The sequence below is a fragment of the Pipra filicauda genome, unplaced genomic scaffold (genome assembly GCF_003945595.2).
Source record: "Pipra filicauda isolate LSUMZ 115617 unplaced genomic scaffold, ASM394559v2 scaffold258_size1095741_pilon, whole genome shotgun sequence".
NCBI classification, from domain to species: Eukaryota; Metazoa; Chordata; class Aves; order Passeriformes; family Pipridae; genus Pipra; species Pipra filicauda.
Genome location: NW_024104374.1, coordinates 685,308 through 710,612, shown reverse-complemented (window position 1 = coordinate 710,612; position 25,305 = coordinate 685,308). Strand labels below are relative to the sequence as shown.

At 35.7% G+C, this 25,305-nt stretch overlaps 1 protein-coding gene across 3 annotated transcripts in view; it reads left to right on the top strand.

The window, feature by feature from the left end:
• The window catches only part of QKI (QKI, KH domain containing RNA binding), a 156,730-nt gene that overhangs the window by 124,772 nt on the left and 6,653 nt on the right, over nucleotides 1–25,305 (top strand). The window contains exons 5-7 of one of the 3 annotated variants that reach the window (XM_027729521.2): nucleotides 15,494–15,581; nucleotides 17,884–18,156; nucleotides 20,805–20,879. In XM_027729521.2, coding sequence (XP_027585322.1) covers nucleotides 15,494–15,581; nucleotides 17,884–18,156; nucleotides 20,805–20,879 — 436 coding nt within the window. Of the gene's footprint in view, nucleotides 1–15,493; nucleotides 15,582–17,859; nucleotides 18,168–20,032; nucleotides 24,995–25,305 lie in introns of those variants that run through there. The other 2 variants (XM_027729524.2, XM_039382128.1) reach the window with 2 other exon arrangements.

The following is a 25,305-nucleotide window of genomic DNA, read 5'->3' as shown; positions in this document are numbered from 1 at the left end:
AGTGGCAATGGGAGCACAGGAACAGATTAAACTGTTTTTTTTTCTGCCAGGTCATATTTTGGGATGGAGATATTTGATAATTACTGATAACTGAATCTGGGCTACATAATATGATTTATACTTTTGCAATACCTGTGAAAGGGGGGGGTGGGAATTGCTACCTAGTATGTCACTTAATTTTTTTTAATGAAGGGTTTTCATAACCTAAAAATTATTGATCAGTCACTTCATCCTTCTCCAGCATGACTGAAGACATGCATTGGACAAGTTACCCGATAGAAGATGGATATTTCCTTTGAAGGATACTGTGTCCTTTACGTCATGAGCAGTGCAGAGAGAAACCTTATGGTTTTATCATCTAAAAGTATGGCATACAGGAAAAAAATCTTGTCTTAGATAAAATTGAGGTGGACCTGCTTAGGTCTGAATCTGATTCCAGATACAATATATTTTCATGAGTTGTGATGAGCCTGTTTAACAGTTCAAACAAAAGTCCACTTTCTGCTTCACTGCTGAATCCAGCTGCAGGCAACTTGATTTGTGGATGGATATCATAAAAGAGCACTTTTCAGACCTTTCCTTGAGCTGATTCTGTTTGCTAAATGCTAGAAAAGTAGCCCACCAATTTGCTAGGGTTTTTTGAGAGGTAAATAAACTTGCTGAGTGTCTCACCAAGTGCCGGAGAACACAGAGGAAGCTTCAGGGATATGCACACAGACAAGGTGGGAATATCATAATGGGGAAGAAGTGGGAAGCTATGCAAAGTACTTGTTCTCTGTGTTTGTTATATTTTGAGGGTTCTTGGCTCCTGCTGGTCTAGGAATCCAGAGAATCAAAGAAATGTGCATTCTGCTAGAGCAGTAGAGGTAGCAGCTGTTTCTTTTACAGACACTCCCTCTTTTCTGATAAACTCTTAAAAGGAGAATGGATAAAAATGCTTAAATTTTACTTTTGCTAGTGCATCGTTGCTTTTGCCTCTGATCTTTAGATTCCAGCAGTTTGTTTCTTTCTGCAATTTTTTCACTTACTAACTTGTAAGTGAATAGGCTGGGAATAGGTTCTATGTGTGTGTATTTTGGTATCTGAACTCCAGATCAGAGTAGTGTTTATATACCGTTACGCTAAAATTATCATTGTATGAAGAGATGGGAAAATAAAGTGCATCACCTAAGTCATACAGTTCTTGGCTAAAGAATGTCAAGAGTTCTCACTTAGGATAGATCTATAGAAGAATATAATACAGAAAAAGGAAAAATATTAATAAGGAAATTGATTTTTGTAGGGTCCTCACACTGCCGAACTACACATTATTTTCAGTTTCTTAACATGGAGCTTTGTAAGTATTGGATATACTATTTAACTGGTATGGATTTAAAGGTGGTTCTGTAAGGTGTAAAAATTGCCAGTTTAGGATGATCATGTTTTAGAAGAGGTTTAAAATTAGGGGGTTTTTAGTGTTTTTTAGGACATGGAGTGCAAATACCAAAGTTCAAAGGTCTCTGCAAAATATGAATGTGTATAGATATTTACAGTATTAAGTAAATGGTTGAGGTTGGAGCTTTTGCATCTGATGAGCAAATCTTCAATGGAGAAAGTGTACTTCACATAGTTTAAGGTAACCACTAGAGGAGCATTATTAGTACAAGAAAAGAAAGTCAGAAAGGAGAGCGATTGTAAGTGAAGAGAAAGGGGCAAAAGCTATAAAAAAGCAATACTGTAGGATAATGAGGAATAAGAAAAATGGAATGATATGTTTTGATATGAAAAAAAGTCATTTAGGTGTCAGGTGGTGGTTTCCAGTTAGAAAATCAGACCATCAGGCTTCAGAATTAGCAAGACTGAGCTCCACATGGAGCTGAGTCAGTTGACACACTGCACAGGCAATGTCTCAGCTCCCCTCGGTCTCTTCCCTTATGCTGGTGAGCCTGCATTGAGCTCTTTCAGTTTTGTAATCTGGCAGAAAACTATTCAGGTTTAAAAAAAAAAAAAAGTGTTGCCAGATTATCAGGTTGACATAGTTCAGTCATGGATACAGTGATAGATACTGGAGAGCAAAAGTGAGGAAAAAGTAGGACTCTGACCACCACTGGTTAAATTGGCTTAAAGTACCACAAGAGTGCTGGTTGAGAGGCTTTTTACACCTTGAAAAAGAATTTTTGACTCCTTTGACAGCAATGTAAAACCTCAGCCTAATCATCCAGAACTAATTTGTAGTCTGGGAAAAAGTCTTAAGAATAGCATTTTAATTTTTCGTGTTCTAGAATTGACTGTTGTATTTTCTAGACGAACTTATCTAAACTTCTTTCCTCTGGAATTATCCTCCATAACTTTTCCATCTAATCAATTCCCATTCCATTCTCAGTTTTTCAAAGTCTGAAAAAAGTTTTTCAAAGCTTTCTGAACTCAGTCATGCACTGATGCACAGCAGCTTATTTTTACACATTCTGGAAACAAAATTCCATTAATTTATCCGTTTATTTGAATCACTTCAGAATTATATGCCTTGCTTTTCACACCTTTTGTATCTTTGTTGTCCACAGTTCCCTTGACTTAAGGAAAAGTACTTCATTTGTCTCTAGCCATTAATGATCAGTAAATGAATATTCTTCAGTTACTCTCATAGTATCCAAAAATTTGCATCAGTTTTTAGGGTTTGCTTCTGCCATATCTTGTTACTGAAAGCTTAAAATATATTTATTCTGGTTTTGGCTTTGAATTTTTCTTTCCAATGTATAATTTTTACACACATTAATGGAGGTTTTTACCGCAAAGTGCTATGTACAAGAATATAGTCCATAAAATTAGAGACTATGCAAATTTAGGTATTATTTTGAAATATTCATGAGATTCTGAAACTCAGAAGATTAAGAGGGACTAAGGTGATTTATCTTGTTGTAGAAAATGTATTTTAAGCTGCTTTTGCTTATGAGTGTGCACCTTATCTACTGAAATACGAAAGTATAATTCTGCTCTATAATTCTCTGAAAGACTATTTAATTGTACATGTTTCTAACATCTAACTCTAAAGAGTTTGTTTCTCTTAGTGATTGGATTAGAACAATAAAAGTTTAGAGAACCAGAGTGTCTGAACAATATTTGAGCAGATTTAGATAGATGTGAAGAATTGAGGAGGAAATCTAGAAATGGGACAGTTTTACTTGTATAACAAGGACTCAAGGATCATTCTGAAAGCAGGTGGAAATCACATATCAATATGCAGTTGATAGTACGATATGGAGTGAGAGCGATGGGCAAGGCACCAGTAGTGAATGTGTAGAAAGAAATTGTTACCACTGGAATGGTGTGGTGTTACTAGGGTGGATTAGTATTTTTAATATCAACGTTGCTTGTTCTCTGCAAAGTTCATACAGTATGTATCTGGCATTTAAGGTTAGTTAGAAGGCTACAAGGGAGATGCTACATAGAAATATTGCAGTAGTATCCTGTCAAGAGTGGTTTCCTGAACATGACATGACAGCATAGATCCAGGATGGCTCAGTGACTGTGGTTTGTTTCAGCCACAGTTGAGGTATTCAGCTGCTTAGAAAAAGCAAAAGGAAAACCATTAAATAAAGTTTTGGTATAATATCTGACCCAGAGTCTGCAGCAAGCTGTTCAGATACAACAGTATAAAACATGCAAAGATCAGCAACAAATAGAAGCACAGGAGTCTTGATTTTTTTTCCCAGTATTGCCTTTAACTTGTAGTGAAATTTGATCAAATTTATACTGTGAGTCCTGCTAAATGGTTACTTTAGTGTCTGTGTCTGTTGAGGAGGCAGATTTTTAAATTAGTGTGTAGAACAGTAGGGAAGATTGGTGAAATTATTTAAGATAGGCCCGATTATATGCTTCTCTCATTCTAGGACAGAAAATTACACTTAAAGAACTTAATTGTCTTATCGTGTATAGAAAACAAATTCTAATTAGTAGATTCTGGTAATGTAGCATTTTAGGAAAAAAGAAATGAAAAAATTTTGCTCAGGTTAACCAGTCCTTTATTTTGGCAAGTCTGTAGTCTGATCTCATGATGCCAGTACCTTCTGGATAGAAGACTACATCATGTTTGTTATACTACAGTCTCATTTCTTTATGTGAACTGTCATTACCTGTACTTGCTTGTGATAGATAGAGTTCTGAAACATGGGCAACATACAAAACTGGTAGACTATTATTTGTGCAAGGCATCTGAATAATCTTGCACAGGAAGAAAAAAGTGTAGGTTTTACTGTAGACTCCAGAAAACACTTTTTATGGTGTGGGGGTTTTTTTAAAGCACTAGTAATACTTCCACAACTAAATAGTTTTTGCTGTTGATGTCCTCTACTTTCAATAAAAAGTATTTATAATCTGATTTTACAATATGTAGCAGAATGAAATTTTGTTCTACGAAGTGGAATATCATAAGAAACTGCTTATTTGTTTGTCAGAATCTGGATGGTGGTTTGTCAGAATCTGGATGTCAAAAACTGACCTTTAGGTATATAATAAATTCCCAAAGCCCAAGAGGTGAATATCTTGAAACGTTTTGAAGCTGGTTTAATTTTCTTTGATGCAACCAATGGGTCTTACTCCAGCTTTGAGTTCTGGGGTTTTTTTTCTGAGAACTGTGATGAATAATTAAAATCAGACTTGCATATGTTTGAATTATTTTGGATGATTACACTAGAAAATTATGTGACTGCATTAAAAAAAATAGTCAAATTATCATCACTTCTGTTATTCTGGAGTAGTTACAAGAAACTGAAGTATGTTGCATGATTTTTAATGATTTACTAAGAATCCACTAATCTTTTGTAACTAAAATTGCTAAGATTAATGGCATTGATTACAAAATTAAAATCTGTTGCATGTATTTTTTTACGTAATACTTGGAGATGTCAAAAGTATTTTGGCTAATTGAGACTTTATAAGGCTTTTAAAAATATTTTTAATGCTAAATTTGTTATGTAGAAATAAAATAATTATACAGACTGATTGGAGAAACTTCCATGCCTTCTCTCAGCTCCTATGTGACAGCAGGGCTAGCTGGAGTCAGTTTATCATCAAAAGTGTGCTTCATTAGCTGATACTCTTTAACTGATGGACAACTCCCAGCACACACCTGTGGCTGCTCCATGCAGCTCATGCTCCTAATGGCAGCCTTCAACAGCAGGAATGGCTTGCCTTTGCCTCTCCTTGGGGCAGGAAAGGTCACTTCCCATTGCAATAGCCACAGGTTAGGGCTGTGTCTGCGAATGAGGTAAAGTGGTGAGTTGGTCAGGTGTGCCCGGCCGTGGTTTGGCTCCGTGGGGAAGAGGCACTCCTCAAAGGCCCTTTGTGCTGGCCTCTGCCAGGCAGCGCTGGGTTCTTGCTCCTGTCTGTGGAAAATAAGGGTTGGCTGGTCTCTAAAAGCTGAAAAGAAAGCTCAGTAAATAGCAAAGAAAGCCTTCTCCCTAGCAACATGCTGCCTTGAGCAGCCTGAGCCTTCAAACGGAAGGTCATATGATTGACATATTTGTCCTCTAAAGAAAATGCACACAATTAGTTTTTTCACTTCTCTGTATTTTTAAGCGGTGTGAAAGTGGGTTTTAGCAGCCGTATAAGGGAGAAGACTGGCCAGTCAGAAAATTACCACCCCCTCCTTCTGGACTTCATCAGCTCTAGGAGTTCAAGAACAGAAAAGGCATCTGTGGTGTTTCTGGAAGAACTAACTTCAATTTTTAAACAGTAATTAAACATTGGTATTAGAGTACCAGTAAAGTGCACATAAGACACATATGTGATGTTAGATTCAGCAGAACTATGGGCTGATCATATACTTGAAAACAGTTGGAAGTAATTGTGAGCTTTTGGGACTCATTCACTTTTTAGCGGCTGTTGAGAGTTACTGCAAGTATATACTGAGTGTGTAACTCCTTTTAAACTTCCAGTGTTCTGTTTCCTTAACTGGACTAGAAATTTAAAAAAAAAAATGGTTGAATTTTGGGGCATCTTGTATTTAAAAAACATATTATTTCCCTAGATGGTAGCATTATGCAGAGTGAAAGTCATTAGATGACTTCACCTTAGAGGTTGTGTGTGTGCAGAAGACAGTTAGTTTGACAATAAAACAATTCATGCAAACATTTTACAAAAAGGAATGTTGGTGAAATGCAGAAACAGTTCTTTTAATCACATTTAGCTGTTATGATTTCTGTTGAAAATGTGACTGGAGAAATAAGTGTGACAGTCGAATAAGCTATTGGAAGACCACTGCTCCCTGAATACTAACATTTAATTGAAGAAGCCTAAACATTCATGGATTTACCCTTTATTGTAATGCATAAATTTGTTTTAATTAGTATTACATTTTCAGGATATATCAAGCTGAAGATAAAAATGTCTTAAAAATTACCACTGCAGCTTGAATTCCCATGTGGTAGTCTCCAGCCCCTGAATCCTGTGTTTAATGAAACACATAAGAGAAGGTACACTTGAAAGATGTGTACTAATTCACAGCAACAGTCTTTGTGCTCCTTGTCACCAGCAGTTAGTTTTCTTCGGTGGGTCTAAAAAGAGAGACTTTTCACATTCTTTCTTTGTTACTAAATTTGATATGAAATGTCATTTTTCTTTTATTATTTCTGGATGGGAACAGATTAAAAGCATAATGGACATGTCTTCCGTTTGAAAACATGGGGTACCATTTCGGTACCATTTTGAAAATGAAAGGCTTTGTTTATGTACTAAACCTTTAGCATAGCTGGAAAGAAAAAGAGGCGGGCATGGGGAGCTCTAGAGTTTGCAACAAAATCCTAGTTTTGAAACCCTTTAATGGGGTTTGTCCATGTGCCTGGTCCCATCTTGCCCTCCCCCCTCCATGTTCCCACCTGCTTTAGTATCTGAGTTTGGTGTCTGCACTTCAGGGAAATTTACAACCATTTGAAGTGTATAAATCCTAACTTTGAATAGAAACCTCCTGGGATGACAGAGGGAAAATAAATGTTAAAGGTCAGACTTACCTGCAAGTATTTTAATTAATCATTCAATTGTTATATTTCTAACAACTACCTCTAATTTGTACCTGTTAGAACAACAACCTTGGTTGTAGGTAGTTTTGGAGCATATGTTGGTTATATTATTTTTATAATTTATGTAAAACTCGGGATGGGTTAAAGAATTTGTCCCGATATCAGTGGACTGTGTCAATACTGTCTCACAGTGTTTTGGCACTGTTTAGTCAGTTCCAAAGGCTACAGCTAGAATAAAGACTTGCATAATATAGGTCATGTTTGCGTTCTCTGTTCAGATTCCTAGGATGTTCGTGGTACCCAAGATATTGCTGATAGAACTATATGTGGGAAATTTGTACCACAGGCTTGCCTTGTACTATCTAATTCAGTGTGCTTGTAGTTTAACTCCCATTTTCAGAATAGAACTAACCAGTGAGGAGGAATGTTGAATGTCTAGCGTTCCAAAATTACCAAAAATAAAGTGTTCAGCTCTGACAGTTTTTTTAACTGGGCATGCACATTGCTAAAAATAGGTCTAATGCTTTAGGTGGCATTATTGATCGATATTTCATTTGAATCTTAATCCAAATATCAGCAGATGTCTTTGTTAACAAATCTGAATGTATTAGCTCAGTTGGTTAGAGCATGGGTGCTAATAATGACAAGGTTGTGGATTCAGTCCCCATTCACAAAGAGCTGGACTTCATGATCCTTGTGGGTCCCTTCGAACTCAGAATATTCTGTGATATTATAATTCTGTCTTTTTAAAAACATTTTGGATGGTACTGTACAAATGTGGGGTTTTTTCCTTTAGGGTATTTTGGGGTTTAGTGTGAATATATGTGTAATGAAAGATACATTCCTCTTCTGGAACCTTATGAATTGCTAAAGCTGTTGTGTGTGGCGTATAGAGATTCTTGTCACTGATTTTATTAACAGCATTAAAACAGTTGCAAGGAAAAGAGAAATGATAATTAAAAAAAAAAAAGAAAAGACTTAGCAAAAAGCAAGTTCTGAAATTGAGTACTGTCGAGGGTCTAACTTAACTTGCCCAAGGGACCTTTTTTCCTTGAAAGCCCAAACCCCTGTGATTTAAATATGAACCCATCACGTCTGTCCTGAAGCAATGTTAGGACAGACAAAAAAATCTGTTAAGGTCAAGCAGAATGCTGCTGGTGATTCCCCCTGCCCCAGCGTGTTAACAGCTAGTATATGAGGTATATGATGAAGCAAACATGCAAGTCTCACGGATGCTGTATTTCATCCTGGCTTATAAAATGCACTTCATGCAGATTTTCTGTACCTTATCTGTATTTTCTTCTTGCAGAAATGGAAAGTGGGGGAGAGAGGGCATGAGGACTCTAAAAAATATTGCTGGTGAGCCAAGGATCATGATTCAACAGGGATATGTCAGATAAGGTGATGTGAAGTGAAAAAAGATACGCTGCCTTTTCCCCCTAGTGTATCTTTAACATTATGACCAATGAATTTTTCAAGTGAAACACCACAGTCTTCTTTGCATATCATTTGAACTGAGAGCTTGCTTTGAAAAAGATAAGCAGACTGTGTTGCCCAGAAGAAATAATGATGCTAATTTATCTTTGCCTGTCCTCATAGACATAGCAGTATGCAGCAATGTTGAAAAGGAAATAGGGAAATAACTGAGCTATAGTTTACCACCTATTCAGTGCCATAGTGTTGTTGATGACATAGAGAACTCTGAGAAGTATGACTGGTCTGGAAGTCTGTCTCAAAAGTATTTGGGAAACTTTCCTACAATGTAAGAATAGCTGCCAAACTGCCGGAAGAGACCTCCTTGGCAAATACTCCTCAGCTCGAACAAAGCTATGGTGAATGCTTTCTGCTCCATCACTCTCAGAAGTGTATAATCAAGGATGAGAAAGTCCAAGTTACGTATGTTTACCAACAGCTTCTAACTATCAATATTTACATTCTGGGCATGGGAATCTTGAAGGTCTTTGCCAGCTTTTTGAGGGAAAGGAATGATGAGATGTTTTCTTTTAATACTGAGTAAGAGAGTAGTTTAGCAGAACTACAAGCATTTACAAAAGTGAAATCTAATCTCTTGCAGTAAATAATTGATTAATAGTTGAGGTAGTCCCATTCAGAGTCTCTTAAAAAGCTCTTTTTTGTATTTTACATCTGGTTACCTGTCATCTTGCCTGGGATTTTGTTGCTGTAGATACATTAGGAATTAAAAAAGACCTTCCAAATATAGATTGTAAGTGTATATCCTTTAGCTTCAAAAATTCTGATGTGTTAGCCTTTATAGTATATTTTACAATATATTGATGCCTGAGATTGTTTTTTTGTTTAATATGTGTATATCCAGGAATTTGTAGTATATTGTTTCTAAGGGTTTTTGTTGATAAATTATGAATGGAAGGTTTTTGTCCCTGGATAGAGACATTCACGTGTAAGGACTGTTTGACTGGAGCATGGTATGTTAGGAATACTTACTGATCTACAAGTGAATTGCAGTGGAACATTTTTCTTTGTCAGGGACATAAAAGCATTCTAGAGCCCAGAGAATCCAACTAGTGTCACAGTGCAAACATCCAAGCTGCAGCTGTTCCGGCTGTGTAGCAGCTGGGGACTGATGGAAGGCAGGGTGACAGACCCCTGAGGAGCAACACTGCCACCTGGATAAGTAGGTTAAGATCAATGACAGTAAAATATTTCAGTGGTGCTATTATGTTTTACCAAAATTCCTATTAAATTAATAAATTACAGGTGGCTTATATGATACAGATGGGCAGTCTAAAGAATATTTCAAGTCTTCGTATTTAATGTGTATATTTCCAGGTGGTGGAAAAGTTGTTTATTTTTTGTGGCAATTATAAATTACTTTTCCGTTTGAGGAAGAGTTTTAAGTATCTGATCTTGTTCATTAGTATAGTGTTTTTCCATAACTGCCAAGTTCTCTACCCTTCCGTTTGGAGTGTGTGTAAAATTATTTAATGCCTCACCTTCATACTAGAAAGTATAATGTGTGACTGGAAGAATGCTCTACTTGAAGTAAATGTGTAGAAAAGCACATGGACTTGGACAAAATGTGGTAGCTGGAAGAGTTCTCTCCGAGGGTGGCAGGAAAGGTGCAAAGCTGCTGTTGAGTGTTGCTGTTTAACCAACAGTAGTGTGGGGCAGGCAGGAAGGCAGGTCTGCGTAAGAGGTTGCTGAGGTGCTTGGAAAGTAAGTGCTCTTTGGAGCTCTTGTGTTGCTGAGGCCGCCTGATCATTCTTCCCATGAGCCTGTTGGGACAGGCCTGCTGCAGTTGGCAGGGGAAGGTAGATTATTTTTTGGCCTTTGTGTTCGCAGCTGACGTAACTATCGTTTTACTTTACCACAATTTCCTCTTCCCACTTAGTGCTCCTGCTCTGAGCCTTAAAGGACAGCCCTGGAAAAGCTTATAAAGGACTGATCCCTTAACCTAAGCCAGACTTGGCTGCATGTGGTGCCAGATAGTAAAACTGTCTGCTGTCTTTCCTAGGGCTGGGCTCACTTCAGTTCATGAGAATTCAACTGAAGTGCAGGGATGTGACAGGCTTGAAAAAATGTCATCCAAAATGCATGGCATTTGGAAGCTAGACTGTCAGTGAAAGTCACTAATATCACTTAAATAAGTGTATCTATTTGTTATGCATTTAGAAAAAATGTATCTGTTATGTTTTCCAAAGTGGTTACTTTAAAAGAAAATTGAGCATTATATGGGGAAAGTATCTACGTTCCAACAGATACGTTAAAAACCTTCCCTTTCAGCATTAGTACTAATGAGAATTGAAGTACCTTCTGAGACTTAGCTGAGACTGTGAGGCTCAAGAAGCTCTGTCAGGATAAAGAATTCCTACTATCACACAAATAAGTGGAGTGTTTGGTTTCTGAATTAAGTGAACTGCAGTCGTGTTCCTTTTGGATCCAGCAGCAGTATGGCAGGGCAGTGTGGGCACTGACTGTCTCTCCTGGATGCTAGCTTGTGGATCTCTGCTCTGTCATAAACGTTGCTGCTTGATCCTTCTTTTATTTTAAGATAGTACCTTTCTTCTCTACTGTAATTTGTTACAGGCTTCTCAGAGTTGACTGTACACAGAATGTAACAGTCTATCTGTCACCTTTGAAAACTGATGTCTTCTGAAGTCCTTCATCAACATAGCACAGTGAAGGCATTTACATTTGGAGTCTGCGTGCGTGTCTGTCTGCCACTTTGATAACATGTGTATCTAGTTGTGTGTATGTTTTGTATATAAATAAGAAGTTAAACTGTATGATACTCTTCAGTGTGTACTGTGTGTGTATGAGAATCTGAGACATTTCAGTGCCTAAAAATAATTTCAGAAGCGTTAGTTAAACAAAAGGATTCTCTGGGGATCTTAGAATATCTGAGGTTGAAGTACAACTTGGACATTGATAATGAAAAGAATTCCTTAGTGTTTTTTCTGAGCCCCCCATTTCATGACGTGAAACAAGCTCTTACTAATAGCAGTTTACTGTATTCTTCCTTTTTATTTTTAATTTTTTTATTTTATTTTTTGTGAAACTGTCAGTTTTGTCCAATGTAGGGAAGACAGTTGTGGTTTTAACTGGGCATTTGTAGGGTCAGTGCTGTGTATTTAGTTTGAAATTTAGGAAGTGTTTCCCCAGAGACTTCACAAAGGTGGCACTTGTTACTAGTGTTTTGAGTCTTGAGACTATGAATCCTACTCTGATAAAGGATTATCTGTTAAGCAAGTTACTTAAAATGATAGTTCTCACTGCCATTTGGTCTCCTTTAGGTCTATTTATTGCTTGCCCAAGTAGAGTTGAGCTACTCTGAAGAGTATGGGGCCATGTGTTTAAAAATCAGTAACCCCTGGTGTCTGTGCGGGGTTGGCTTTGTTAGGATTTACTACTTGCGTCTCTTCGGTGTTTGTATTCAGTGAGCAGTTGCAAGTGCTTACATTTAAAGAATTATGTTTCAAGATACCACTTAAGGAGTTTTTTTCTTAATCTGCATGTTACATTGTACATGATAAATAGAAGGAAAGCATTGGAGATTTAAGAGGATGAGAAGTTTGAGGCAATCACTTGAGCTTCAACTTAGTAATGCAAATCTGGCTTTTAAGTGACCTTATTGATGTTTGCTCAAAGTAGCTTCCTTTCGGTACAAATGACTGAGCTTTGTTGCAGCTATTGTACAGGTAATGTACTGTCCCTTTAGAGATTGCCTTTGTATCCCTGATGCAACCTCTCTTCGCTTTAACAGAGTGCCTGCAGAAATGCCTGGAGCTAAGATAGATCGAGTCGTGTGCCTTACTCGATCATTTGTCAGCAAAGAAGCGAGAGAGGATAGGGCAGGCAAAAACATGTGCTCCTTGCTCTGTCCCAGCTCTTGGAAATTTGAGGTATTGGCTATTGGTGAATGATGTTCAAGTGGAGATCTTGATGCCAGAGAATGTAGGACACGACAGAGTGTCTGAAAGGGTCCTGACCACTTCTGTGACTTCACCTTGAGGAGATGTGGCAAGTGACTGTATCAAGTTTAGGATGCGAGGGGGTGGCAGGATTTTAAGCAATACCAGTAGAGTGGTGCAAATAGTGCTAAGCACCCAGGTCTTATGGAGATAGTATTGTATAATAAACAGTGCCATCTTCTGGGAGGAGTCGGAACGATGACCTTGTGGTCAGCGTTAAAGGTGTTAAGTGGTTTGGTTGGGTTTTTGTTTGGGTTGGATTTTTTCTTCCTAATAAGTGCTTTAAAAATCCAAGTACCAAAAGTCAAAAGTTAGTGTTAATGTCTGGTAATGCAAGTCCACATCTTACATCTCTGATTTGTTACTGATGCAGTCTTTAAGGAAAAGTTTTAAGCAATGTTTTGGGGTCGGTTTAAAAGAAGTTTATCAACAGCTGAGCAGTAGTCCAGAGAAGTAAATCTCAAAAATAAAAATCAAGGACTTTGTTTGCTTTGTTTGATGAAGTCCATTATTGTTTTCATAAACATAATTTGTAAAACCTGGGTAATCTTTTTTTATAGAAAGCAATAGTGACCTACAGGAAAACGTTAAAGATCCAAAGTAAGACTAATTACTTGGACTTATAACTCCTTCTTTTGGATAAAAATGTTTTCTGTCTGTCAAAATTATTATCCTATAAATAGTTATATAGGGAAATATTCACTGTGGTGCAAAATCTGGGATTAGACTTGCTAAAATTATCCTAGCAAGTGGAATGTAAGATTCAGCATTTACTGAGACTTATTAATGGTGTAGATCAATCACCTGAAGTCTTATTTGGAGGAAGTGAGCAATTTTAGTAACGTTAATGGAACTGTATGGGAGATGCAGCTGACATTGTGAGGAAGCTTTCTTGTTGCACACTTTCAAATAAATAAATACATGAACACAAGCAAAAAGCCAATAACAGTGTAACTGTTATGGGGGGAGAGGAAAAGATGAATCAATGGTAAAAAAAATCTTTATTGCTAAAATAATTAGATAAGGTATATCCAGAATGACAAGAATTTGTGAGCTCTGGATAGGGAGATAGATTTGGAATTGTTTTTATTGTGTCATGATTGCCTAGGTAATTTATCAGCAAAGATGCAATGAAATAATAGTTTCTTTTAAAAATAGGAGATACAATTTTGCATTTAAAATGTAATTCTGTTCTGAGTATCTCATGTTAAGCTTACTAGAATTGGTATATTTTGTATTGCAAAGGGTCTCATTTTAATGGCTATGAGTCTGAGGTTTCTGGATACTACAATACTTAACTGTACAATTAATTTGTAGCTAAAATGGTACTTGAATGTGCATTTGCTTTTTCAGTACTAGTGTCAGCTTGGTCTGTCATACAGTACTTAATATATAAAGAAAATATCTAATTTTCAGTACATTCTGAATGTTTAACAACGACATAAATTATTACTGTTTGATAATCTAGGTGTTTATGCAAGCCCTCAGTATTACAGTTAGGACTTTCAGTTTCTGATGTCTGAAAGAAATTTAGTGTTGACCCATCTTACCATGTTGATTTTATGTTGTTGATAAAAATCAGCTGTTAAAATTTCCATAGCAAGGTGTGGTGGCCCTTGAACACACCTCACAATAAGTACTGTATTTGCTTAGATAAAATTTTAAAACTATTTTTGTCTTGTAATTTAGTAAATTCCTTATCCTTAGTATGCATGACAGTACGTTGCTGCAAAGTAACCTGAAAATATATTTCTCTATACATTTGGAACAGTGCTATGAGTTAGTTATGCTAACTCATAACTACTTTGAGATGACGTTTCACTGGTGCAGTGCTTCAGTAGACAGTTATGGGTGGTGATTGCTATTCTTTGTGGCTTTTAATTCTGTTCTTTTGTTATCACTCATGCCCTTGGAAATATGAGTTTCTGTAAGAGCTGTAGTTTAAGAGAGGTGAACAACTCTCTCTGAAACTAGACTTCAGATTTTCAGAGTGGATGGCTCAGTATGTTATTATACAGGTTCCCATTAACTTGGAAAATACTGTTCCAAATACCTGCAAAATATTGTGTGAATAGATAAGTAAAAATGTAAGAAACTCAGTTTAGCAAAGGAAGAATGCAATGCAGCTGACAGTGAAGCTGCCCTTTTTTGCATCTGAGAATTTCAGCAGTGACATTCTATACAAGAAGCAAGGGGTAACCTAACATTAAAGTAGACATTGACCATCTCTCTTGGGTTTCCTATATCATAACTGTGTTTTCTGCATGTTAGAGTGTAGACTAAACAAATGGTAGTATTTCTGGAAAGACAGGTAAAAAAATACCTGGTCTTAAAACTGAAATTATACTATTAGAAAAGTTTTGTTATTAACTGAAAAAGTGAGCCCTTTTTTACTGAACACTACTTAGTATTTATACAACCTGCATGATACCAGTGGAGTGGATAACTTCAGGGAAGTAATTTATTTTGAAGCAAAACCACGAATAATGTATGCCATGTAAATAATGGTTATATCCTCATCGGAATACATCTACATGTGCCAGAATTAGGAATTCAGCCTTACGACATTTGTCAATATCCTGTCTGGAAAGCTACTCAAAGTTTGTTGTTTATTTTTGTTTGCCCCACCTCCCTAGTAGTCAACTGTAGTGGAACAAGTTACAGTAAATTGCAGTGCATAAAATCTATTCTTCCTCTGACCCAATAATGCGATTTTTAAAAAGATACTTTTAGGAGTACATGAACACATATTTGAGGAGAAATTTCCTTAAACAGTTTCTATCAAACACAACTTATATTTAACCCTATTTTTATAATTTATGTTAGGAAGCTTTCTTTTCCAAAACTCTTTTAAAGATGTTTGTTAACTTGACTTAATGTTGACAACAGGCAACTTGCCCTTAATTTTAAGGAAAAGTTAGCAAAGCTTGCTGTTTTTGTGACTAATGGTAAGCAGGTATTTTGCTTGAAGACATTTTATTCTAGGTCCTTTGGATCTTGTGCACTAGCAAATTTATAATCCTGACTTTCTTCCTGTCTTTTCATATGCAGGCAGAAGGAGAAGACAGCCTTAAAAAGATGCAGCTGATGGAGCTTGCAATTCTGAATGGCACCTACAGAGATGCCAACATCAAATCACGTAAGCATGTCATAAGCTCGAGGGTCAATGCTATAGTAATATTTGCAGGGTTTGATTCTTAAAGCTACTTTTTGGAAAACGTGCAGTGGCAACTGTGTTGGAAAATGGAAGGCAGTAAAGACCCAACAAAACAGTAGGTAGCTGTTGGAAAAGATCTTTATAAGTTATGTCAGTTGGGAGATGTTTTTGTTTGTCGCCCTCCCCCCCCCTTTTTTTAGGCAATATGTCTGGGTTGAAACATTTACAAATATATAGTATAAAAAACCTCAACCCTTAAGCTAGATTTTCCTATTGTACAATAATTTTTTCCTTAGTGCATCCTTAAGGGCAATAGACTCCTTTTCAATTTTATTTTTAGAGATTTAATTTTGAAATGTTACAGATGTTGAGGATACTGTGAATACATTTTTCTGTATTATATTCCTTCCTTTCATCTTGCTTGCATGCGTACCCCCAATGTTATGTTTTACCAACAATTCATCAACTGATTTCACAGCTGAGTTCACAGGGATCAGTGATGTAACAAGCCATTTTTATGATTACTTCCATTACATTTGTGTGAAAATGCTTTTGCAAACGCATGTATGCACAAGTTTACACTTGAAAATTAATTACACGCACCTACTAATGAAAGCATATACCTATTATGTGTGATATAAAATATTTTCTCTAGTTGAAAATCTCACTTCTCCTTCTGAAAACGTAGTTCCTTCTCCAAATTAAATTTTTGCCGTAGCTGTGATACAGATGTCAAATGTAAGCACAGTTAAACCAGTCTTTTCACTAAGGGCCTACTGATATTTGCAAATTTGTTTTCTCCACACAGTCACCATTTCAGTGTTGAATATGTTTAAAGATTGGAATGCAGTTAGGTCAATTTGAGAGTGCTTACACCAGTGTAATTATTCTGATTTGAAAAGAGACATAAGCAAGGGCTTTTACCATTTTTACCACTACAATGGTAATGGTAAACCTTTCAGGCCTAATGAACACTATAATATTTAAAGCTAGATCAGTTTTAAATATATGTTAGTCTCTAAATTGTTGCAAATATTTGAGTAAAATAGTTTTCAGAATAACTTAAATTGATGCAAACTGTTGCATTAATTTGAACAACTTCTTTGTCTGATCTGTTCCCATTGGTCTATTGTATCAGTGTAAGTGGGAAGATAGAATTATTATTTATTTTTTGACTAGAGATTTCCACACTAATACTCATTTTTTCATAGTAAGACAGTTTCACTCTTTGTATTTTGATTTTACTGAAAAGTTGAACGTGTAGAAGCCACACTGGTTTGTTTCTGTTTGAGAAAGGAAAATGTTTGAGGGGTTTTTTTAATTATCTGAGCACTTTTTTTAAAAAAAATAAAATAATAATAAATCTGAAAAACTTTTGCCACATTTCCCTTTTCAGGCCACTTGTAAGTTAATTAAACCAATGTAGATCAACAGCAGTGCACAGAAATCCATAAATTATAACCCTTTAAGATTGACTGTTACCAGCAGATGTGTTAGTGTATAAGTTGTTCATCTGGTGTGCCAACAGGCTTCAAATAACACTTAAATGTGCTAGCACCACTGAAAAAACCAAACAAAACCACCACAAACAAAACCCACCAAAACAAAAAAAGCATCTGTTTTCCTTAAGCAAGGCTGTAGTAAACTTCTAATACAAAAGAAGTATCTTATTCGATGAAATTTGATATGGAAGTCACATTTGAGTCTATTTTATTCATGCTAGAGTAGGATAGGATTGATTCATGTTTCTGGGTCATCTTTAACTTCACTGATCCTGGAAATTGGAATTGTATATAGGTTTAAATTCAATTTTAAGTCATATAAAAACTGTAGACTCATGCAGCAGCTCTGCATAACTGAGTGTCTGTGGACTCTGTAGATGCACTACATTTTGTACTCTTTGTATTTGTGACGGTATTTCCCTTGTATTTCCTGCATGCATCTCAGTCTCATGCAGTCTTGATAGCATAAATGAAGAAATGTGGTCTAAATGGAGCTTTCGTGCTGTGTAACCTGTTTGAGAAATCTACCTCACTGTTTTACAATGGCTTTTTTATTTTGCATGTTCATACTTAATCACACTGGAAAATGGAAAGCTGTTTGCATTTGAATGGTGTGCTTTGGCACTGTGTGATCAGCGCATGTACTAATGATTTCCTTTTATTTTTCTTCTTTCCTACTTTTTCCCCTTTTTCCCATTCTTTCCACGTTTTATACTGCTATCTCCATACTTTCCTCTGAATTTCTTTGCTTACTGTAGCAGCCCTTGCCTTTTCTCTTGCAGCAACAGCCCAGGCTCCAAGGATTATTACTGGGCCTGCGCCTGTTCTCCCACCAGCTGCCCTGCGTACTCCTACGCCAGCTGGCCCTACCATAATGCCTTTGATCAGACAAATACAAACCGCTGTCATGCCAAACGGAACTCCTCATCCCACCGCTGCAATAGTTCCACCTGGACCCGAAGCCGGTTTAATTTACACACCATATGAATACCCCTACACGCTGGCACCAGCTACATCAATCCTTGAGTATCCTATTGAACCTAGTGGTGTATTAGGTAAGATCTTTGTACATGGATGACTGGAGAATGTATTGCTTATGCTTCTGTGGTATTTGCGAAGTAGAGGTCATGGAGCTCAAAGAAACAAATTTGAAGCAACAAACTTAAATCAGGTATATCAAAACTGCCTAGAAGAGCTGCTCGAATGGTGCAACTCTTGTACATTTTAAACATGTTTTGCGTTCTTGAATGTGTATGGTTATTTATAAGATTACTGAAAACAAAATCTTGATGTTTGTGTAACATTAGATGGTGGATACACAGGCATAAAAAGCTACATAGAAGTTGGCATCTATTACCTGTCATTTGGGCTGCCATAAATACCAGATTTATTTGTATTCTCTTTAACATAAATTAATGTCCAGCAATCTTTGGAAGAGAGAGCTTCTTATTTTGCTATATTGTTTTAGTAGCAAAACTGGAGAGAGTGGAAAGGTCTTTTCTCAGTTGGAGTTTTTGCTGCTTTATTTAGTACGCAACTGATAAATCTCTCGTCAATGTCAGAAAGCTGTAAATCATTTTGTAAGCAGAAAATAATTTCAGTGAATGAATATAAAGCAAACCAAATTCTCACCGAAGTATGATAAAATTAGCAACTCTGCTGATGGCTTCTTTTATATACATTGCATTGAAATGCCCATCATTCCTAATATATCAGACCACTGACTTGCTGTGTGAAGGCAAGAATGATAAAGCAGCTGTGACAATTCGGTTAACTGGTCAATATGGAAAAAGCAGTTCCCATAGTTTCTTCCTTCCCTACCCTCTACAGAATCTAAATAATTTTTTCTCTTCAGTTTGTTCTGAATTGCATATGACCTTGGTGCTGCATAATGTTGATTTTATAGGACTTTGATCTTAGTTTGTTCAGTGGCAGTTATTGATTTACACAAATTCTAAACATCTCTAATGAACGCTGGACAATAAGGTTCAAAGTCAATATTTTGTTGAAAGTATTGCGAAAAATCAGTGTTTCACATGACAGATACTTGGTGAGTTATCTATATGTGTGCATGTTTCCACATTATATTACATATATATATTATATATATTATGTATCCTGTCTTGCAGGATTAGTGAATCAATAATAAAAATTCTGGTAGGACAAAAGTATGCAGTAGGTCTGTCTTTGAGGAGTTAGTTCATGGAGATTGTGTTACCCCATACCCAAAATTCAGTGAACCGTTGTCATTTATTTCCCACAGACATGTAAATATTCTCCCTAGCTCTTCTACCCCAATCTGTTAGTCCGCTTGTGATACATCCTGGGGTAAAGTCATGGTTACAGAGTTCAGCAGAGTAGCTGTCAGCTGTTGGTTAGGGGCAAACCCCTCTCCTGAGTTCAGTTAATAGCAAGTGAAGAAATACATCATTCCAGAGCAGTAGTTTAATACGATGCAGGAACTTCAATTTCTCACAGGATTTTCTATGAAGAGAGAGGAGGGGAAAATTACTCCTAAAATGGTATCTGGAACCATTGCATACTCTTGGGCTTAGCTGTGTGAGGTGGATTGCCCAAAATAGATCTCATTTAAAAATGTTACTTAAAAAAGGAAAAGGGAGGAGGGGGAACCCCCACACTCCCGCTCAAGTTGCATATAATCAATAACTCTTAATACATCTGCTCTATTACCTGAGCAATTGTATAGAGTTAATTGAATTAAATTAGTTTTAATTGAGTTTTATTTTGTTACACACTTATTCTCATTTATAGTATTTTGTCCATTTTTGTGGTGGACCTTTAAGATGTCTTAAAATAATTCTGTTAAAAATGGCAGAGAAATGCATCCCTATCAGTATTTTGGGGGATATTGGTGTTGGGATCAAATTTTAGTTGGTGACTAACTTTTAATTCCCTTCCTTTTATCTTCAGGTATGGCTTTCCCAACGAAAGGCTAAGAATTCAAGAACGGTCTTAACTGATCCTTCATCAGATCTGAATTTTAACAAATGCTTAGTTTCAGCAGCCTTGAAAAAAGCTTGGCCTAGCAGTCAGTGACTTACTTGCACTTTTTTGCACATAGATTTAAAATAAAATAGTGCTATTAATTTGGATTAGGTCCTATTATTACAGAGTAGCTGTAATTTATGAGTGTATAGTAGTATACTGACTGCTAAGTGTTCTATATAGTGTTTGCTTTACTAATCACCTAATTCATTGCAGTTCATACTTATTGACTTAAAGTTTAAAATCACAATCTGTAGGCTTGAAGAATTGCTTTAAAACTTTTTTTTTTGTGGTAGAACTGGAAGTGATCTTAAGGTTAGCAAATAATTGTCAGTATTAAAAGATGGCATTATTTAAAATAGTCCTGCTGCAAGAAAGGCACTTCAGTGAATATGTGACTAGTAAAGCTTAAATGTGCTTGGGTCTAATAGATTTCATGAAATACTGTAATTTTGGGATTGTAAATGAATGGATTAAACAGGTTAAGGCCAGGATGTTTAAAATAAATGCAATATTAATCTGCACAGATAAACTTCTTTTTAAGATTAAGATTTGAAACTACTGTGCCTTAACTTGTTGCTTTTCTTAAAATGAACTTTTGTAGTTAATGATCATTTAAATCCATTTTGATAAACCTGCTGTTAATGTTTTCTGTGAATGTTTTCTAACTTTGTCTTGGTAATTGCAATTTAACTAGGTGCGGTGGCTACTAAAGTTCGAAGGCACGATATGCGTGTCCATCCTTACCAAAGGATTGTGACCGCAGACCGAGGTTAGTTTAGTTCTGCAGTTCTTGTTTGTAAGAAGTGCTTTGAGTGTACATGAGATTTGCAACACCACAGCTGGTTAACCAAATACCCTATTTTGACCCATTCATTATTTTTCTCCAAAATCCGAACAGTTAATATTTTAAAGCTTTGGGAATGCTTGTGGTTTAAAAAAAAAAATTGTAAATTTGGCTTTCCCAGCTCAATTAAATATATATACTTTGATATATTTAATAGAAATGCTATAGCTGATACAGTTTTAAAAAATGAAAGATCCATCTGCATCAGGAAATGCTATGAAATCAGTGCTGCAATAATTAATTTGATTGTGTTCCCTTCCTCCCCCCCTCCCCCAGTTCATTCTTTTAATTGGTGTGGAAATATCAGATTGGTGTTGCAAAATAAAATGAATGGATGGTTGCTTAATGAGAAAGAAGTAAAGGAATAAATGCCTCCTGTCTGTGTCTGGAGAAATCTGAAGATTTAGATTCCTTTTTTTTCCAATAAACTTTTGAGCCACTGTACTGTATATTATGAGGAGGATGCATGTTCTCAGATACCTAACTGAATTCAGAAAGGTAAGGGCTGTGAAGATAACTTCAAAAGTTGTTTGAGTTTGAATTAGTAAGGGTAGGAGGAGGGAGGGTGTTTTGGTGTTTTTTTGGTTTGTTTGTTTGTTTTGTTTTTTTTTTTTTTCCAAAATCTATTTCTTGGTATTTTCCTTTTGCTGCTAAAATGTGTAACCTGAAGGAGAAGCAACTTTTGAAGTCCTGTTGGTGAGATGACATCCAATATTTGGGCATCTCTCTTTAACCTTTGAATGGAAAGTAAATCTTCATTTTTCTCCTGTTCCTCAAGTGTCATGCCTTTGGACCCCTGAATGAAGTATTTAAGCTTATTGAGAAAACTGATATTTTCGGTTTATTGACATTGACTAGGATGTAGTGTAGGGGATGAATTCTTACCCCATCCCTGCTGTGGGTTTCGGCAAGTCATTTAATCTCTCTGTGTATGTTTTCCCATCAGTAAAATAAGGATAATAATACTTCCCTACCTCACAGGGGTGTTGTGGGGTTCTTGTTTTGTATAGGGCTTTGAGGATGCAAAGCATTACGTGCCAAGTATTATTATTCTGGTCTCGTCCAAATCAGTGTTGTGCAGGTTTCCATGATACTGTAATATTCAAAAGTCAAATTCCAATGACAGATCTGACATCTCCTAACACTGACTACACTTCTCTCAGCCTTCCATAAATTGACTACAGGAAAGAATACAGATTTTGGTCAATTCAGTAAAAGGGGCCCTCCTGGATATTTGCTATATTTATGTAACACTTTCATCTTTCATATGATCCTAGTCTTTACAGAAAATGTAAAGCTGATAAAAGACACTACTTTAGTTTTCGATAAGATTGTTTTATATCACTGCACACTATTTGCAGCCCATTGTTCTCATTTGAGAACTCTTCAGTCGGGCAACAGGGTATAATCAGTAGAAAATCATAGCCCATGTTTACAAAAAAAAAAGATTATAAAAAAGGAAATAGGTTTTAATATTTTCTAATCTTTTTTCCTATCACATTCAAGAGAAATAGGTAGTAAGGTTGTCTTTCAAAGTTAGACCTGATGTTGCAAAAATCAGTTTTTCATTGTCTGTAGTGGTAGTTTCAGGTGACAGGTGAGGCCACCTTTTTGTTTAATTAGATATTTGCCTGAGACAGCTAGTAAATATACTGATAAAGCAGGGGTGGGGGGAAGTTGGGGGTTGGTGCTGTCAGGGAGAAAATACCAATTTGTAGTTTTAAGTTCATCGTTGTAATGTTTACTGAACATAAATTTTAAATACTTTTTGAAGTGCCTAGGTGTTACATCTGGGTCACTTAAAAGTAACTGAAATTACTTTATTGGTATCATTTCACCTTCTTTTAAAATACAGCCATTTTCTGATAGATAGAACAGCATTCATCTCTAGCAAAGTGGAAACCCACTGTGTTAAGTAGATAAATAAGTATCTTACCTCCTGTGGAATAAGTCATGCATACATCTCTCTTACGAAAACCATACCGATATTTCAGGAGAGCCTTATTTTGAAGTCTTACCTAAGTAATGTCAGTGTATATTGAGAAAGACAAAGTTAATTTTACAACTGAACTTCATTGTATTTTGAATTTCAAATCCAAGGTTACCACTGCACAGATTTAAAAGTTTCACAAAATGTTTTGGAGAGAACTTTGTTCAGCAATAAAAATGTCTTTTAATGTTCTAAAATTATATTGTAGAATTAAAATGCTATCAGTATTTACCATATTCACCTATTTGATTGTTCTGTCACCAAGATAATTCTATAGCTATGGCCATGAAAAACAATGTCAGCAAACCGAAATACTTTTTTTTTTTCAATGAGAAAATTTTTTATATAGTTAAATGTCACTAAATCTATCTTTGCATTCATTGGGTCTAAAGTTGGGATTTTTTTAATTCTAAATTGACTTTCAGATGACTGTTGTACTACTGCATTCACTTTTTAAGTAGTTTTTTATTCTTTTGGTTTTTTGTTGGTTTTGTTTTGGTTTTTTTTTCCAGAGATAAGCACTGCATTTAAAGCAAGAATCCCCAAATGTGTAAATGTTTTACAACTAAGCATTTAGAATTGGTGAAGGGTTGGAAAATATAGCTCATTTTAACTCAGAATAAACTCCCAGTTTATAAATAATACAAAATTGAATTTGATGCCTATAACAGAGAGACTGACTGATTTAATTGTAATAAACTGTAAATGGTGTTGCACAGTTGACAAACCTGTGTGTACTGTAGAAGGCCAGAGACTTGGCAGAGGATGTATCACAGGTGTACTGGTATTTTTTAAAAATAGCTTGCTTTGATTTTAAACTCCACAAGAAATATTAATGCTGAGAATTTTCTTGAATTTATCCAAACCAATTGTCACATAATTTATGTGTAAATTTTAATACTATTTAATCAAAATTGTAATCAGTATCAATATGCTTTAAGAGTCTGTTTCTAGTATACCTGTGAAGTGGTAAGATTGTGCCACATGAAATATTTTTTTTTTTTCTTTTTGAAACAGCTGTTTTAATTTAAACAAATCCCACTAAACATGATTCTAAAAAAAAAAAAATCAGGGAGTGTTTGGTCTCATTTATGTTACAGTAGTAATTTTTGGTAGTGTTATGAACTGTATCCTAAATGATAGGCCATTTTTATTATGTGAAAGTAAATGAACCCACAAGAAAGATTGTTAAGTCAATGGTATCTGTGAATATTACACCTACTGGACTTCATTTTATGTAATGGCACAAATCTGACTTTGCACTGAATACCTTTCTCACTTTCATCTCCTCTGCCTTAGTCAAAATGGCAACAGTACAAAAACTTTTATCAACCTCAGAATTTATTAGCTATAATTAAGCTGTTGAATGAGTCTTAAAAAAAAAAAAATCATACTACTGTTAAGTGGACCAAGTTTGGTGAAGGAGAATGCGAGAGAATGATTAAAGAAGGAATAGCTCAAGAACATTGGGAATGATAACTTTCCACTTGAGAACTTTTTTATGTTTTACTGTAATTTGTTTGTGTTTGGGGTTTTTTTTGTTTTGTTTTGTTTTGTTGGGGTTTTGGTTTTTTTGGGGGGGTTTTTTTGCAAAAGAAAATAGTATTTACAGGTGGCTTCTTTTAAAATATAAAAATATAAAGCAGGAATGTATATGAAATGTCAGATTTTATTGTATTTGCAGAGTATTAGCTTTGAAAATGAATAAAGAGAGCTGTTTGTAGTTTTAAAATGCCTTATTAGTATCAATTAGATATTTTCTCTATTTTTTCATGTACTTAGAGCTTTTTAAGTATAGACTTTAAAATGGCAGGACTTTTACAGTGTTTACATGGAAGTGCATTTTATAAGTGTCCTATATGTGTAAAATAGTATTTTGAACAGGAAAATGCTGGCTATAGTAGCAGGCTGAGCATTTTCCTGGTTCCCACGGTGATGCCTACGTTGCTAGACTACAGTTTAGTACTGCTTTGTATCATGAGGCCAAGAAATTCCATGTTGTTTGTAAATAGAATAAATGAAAGGCAATAAAAAATTTATTGAACAAAAACCCTTTGTTTGGCCCGTAGTTTGTTGAACCAAATTGTTTCTCTTAAGTCCAGAATTCCTTAGATGACTCCATTCTTTTAACAACCAGTTATTAATAATCACATCCATCATTAATAGTTGCTTTAATGCTTGCACCTGGGGAAGTACTAATGCTTAATAGCAGTCAGATACTGATGCTGTGCACTGACTGTTGTTCCAGAAATCTTCTACCCAGTTCAAGAACTGTTCATTGTTTTTTGTTTTCCAATTTCCTTCATCGACTGCTACTAACCATTAGTCGTTAGTCATATTTTATCTCTATTTTTCCTGTTA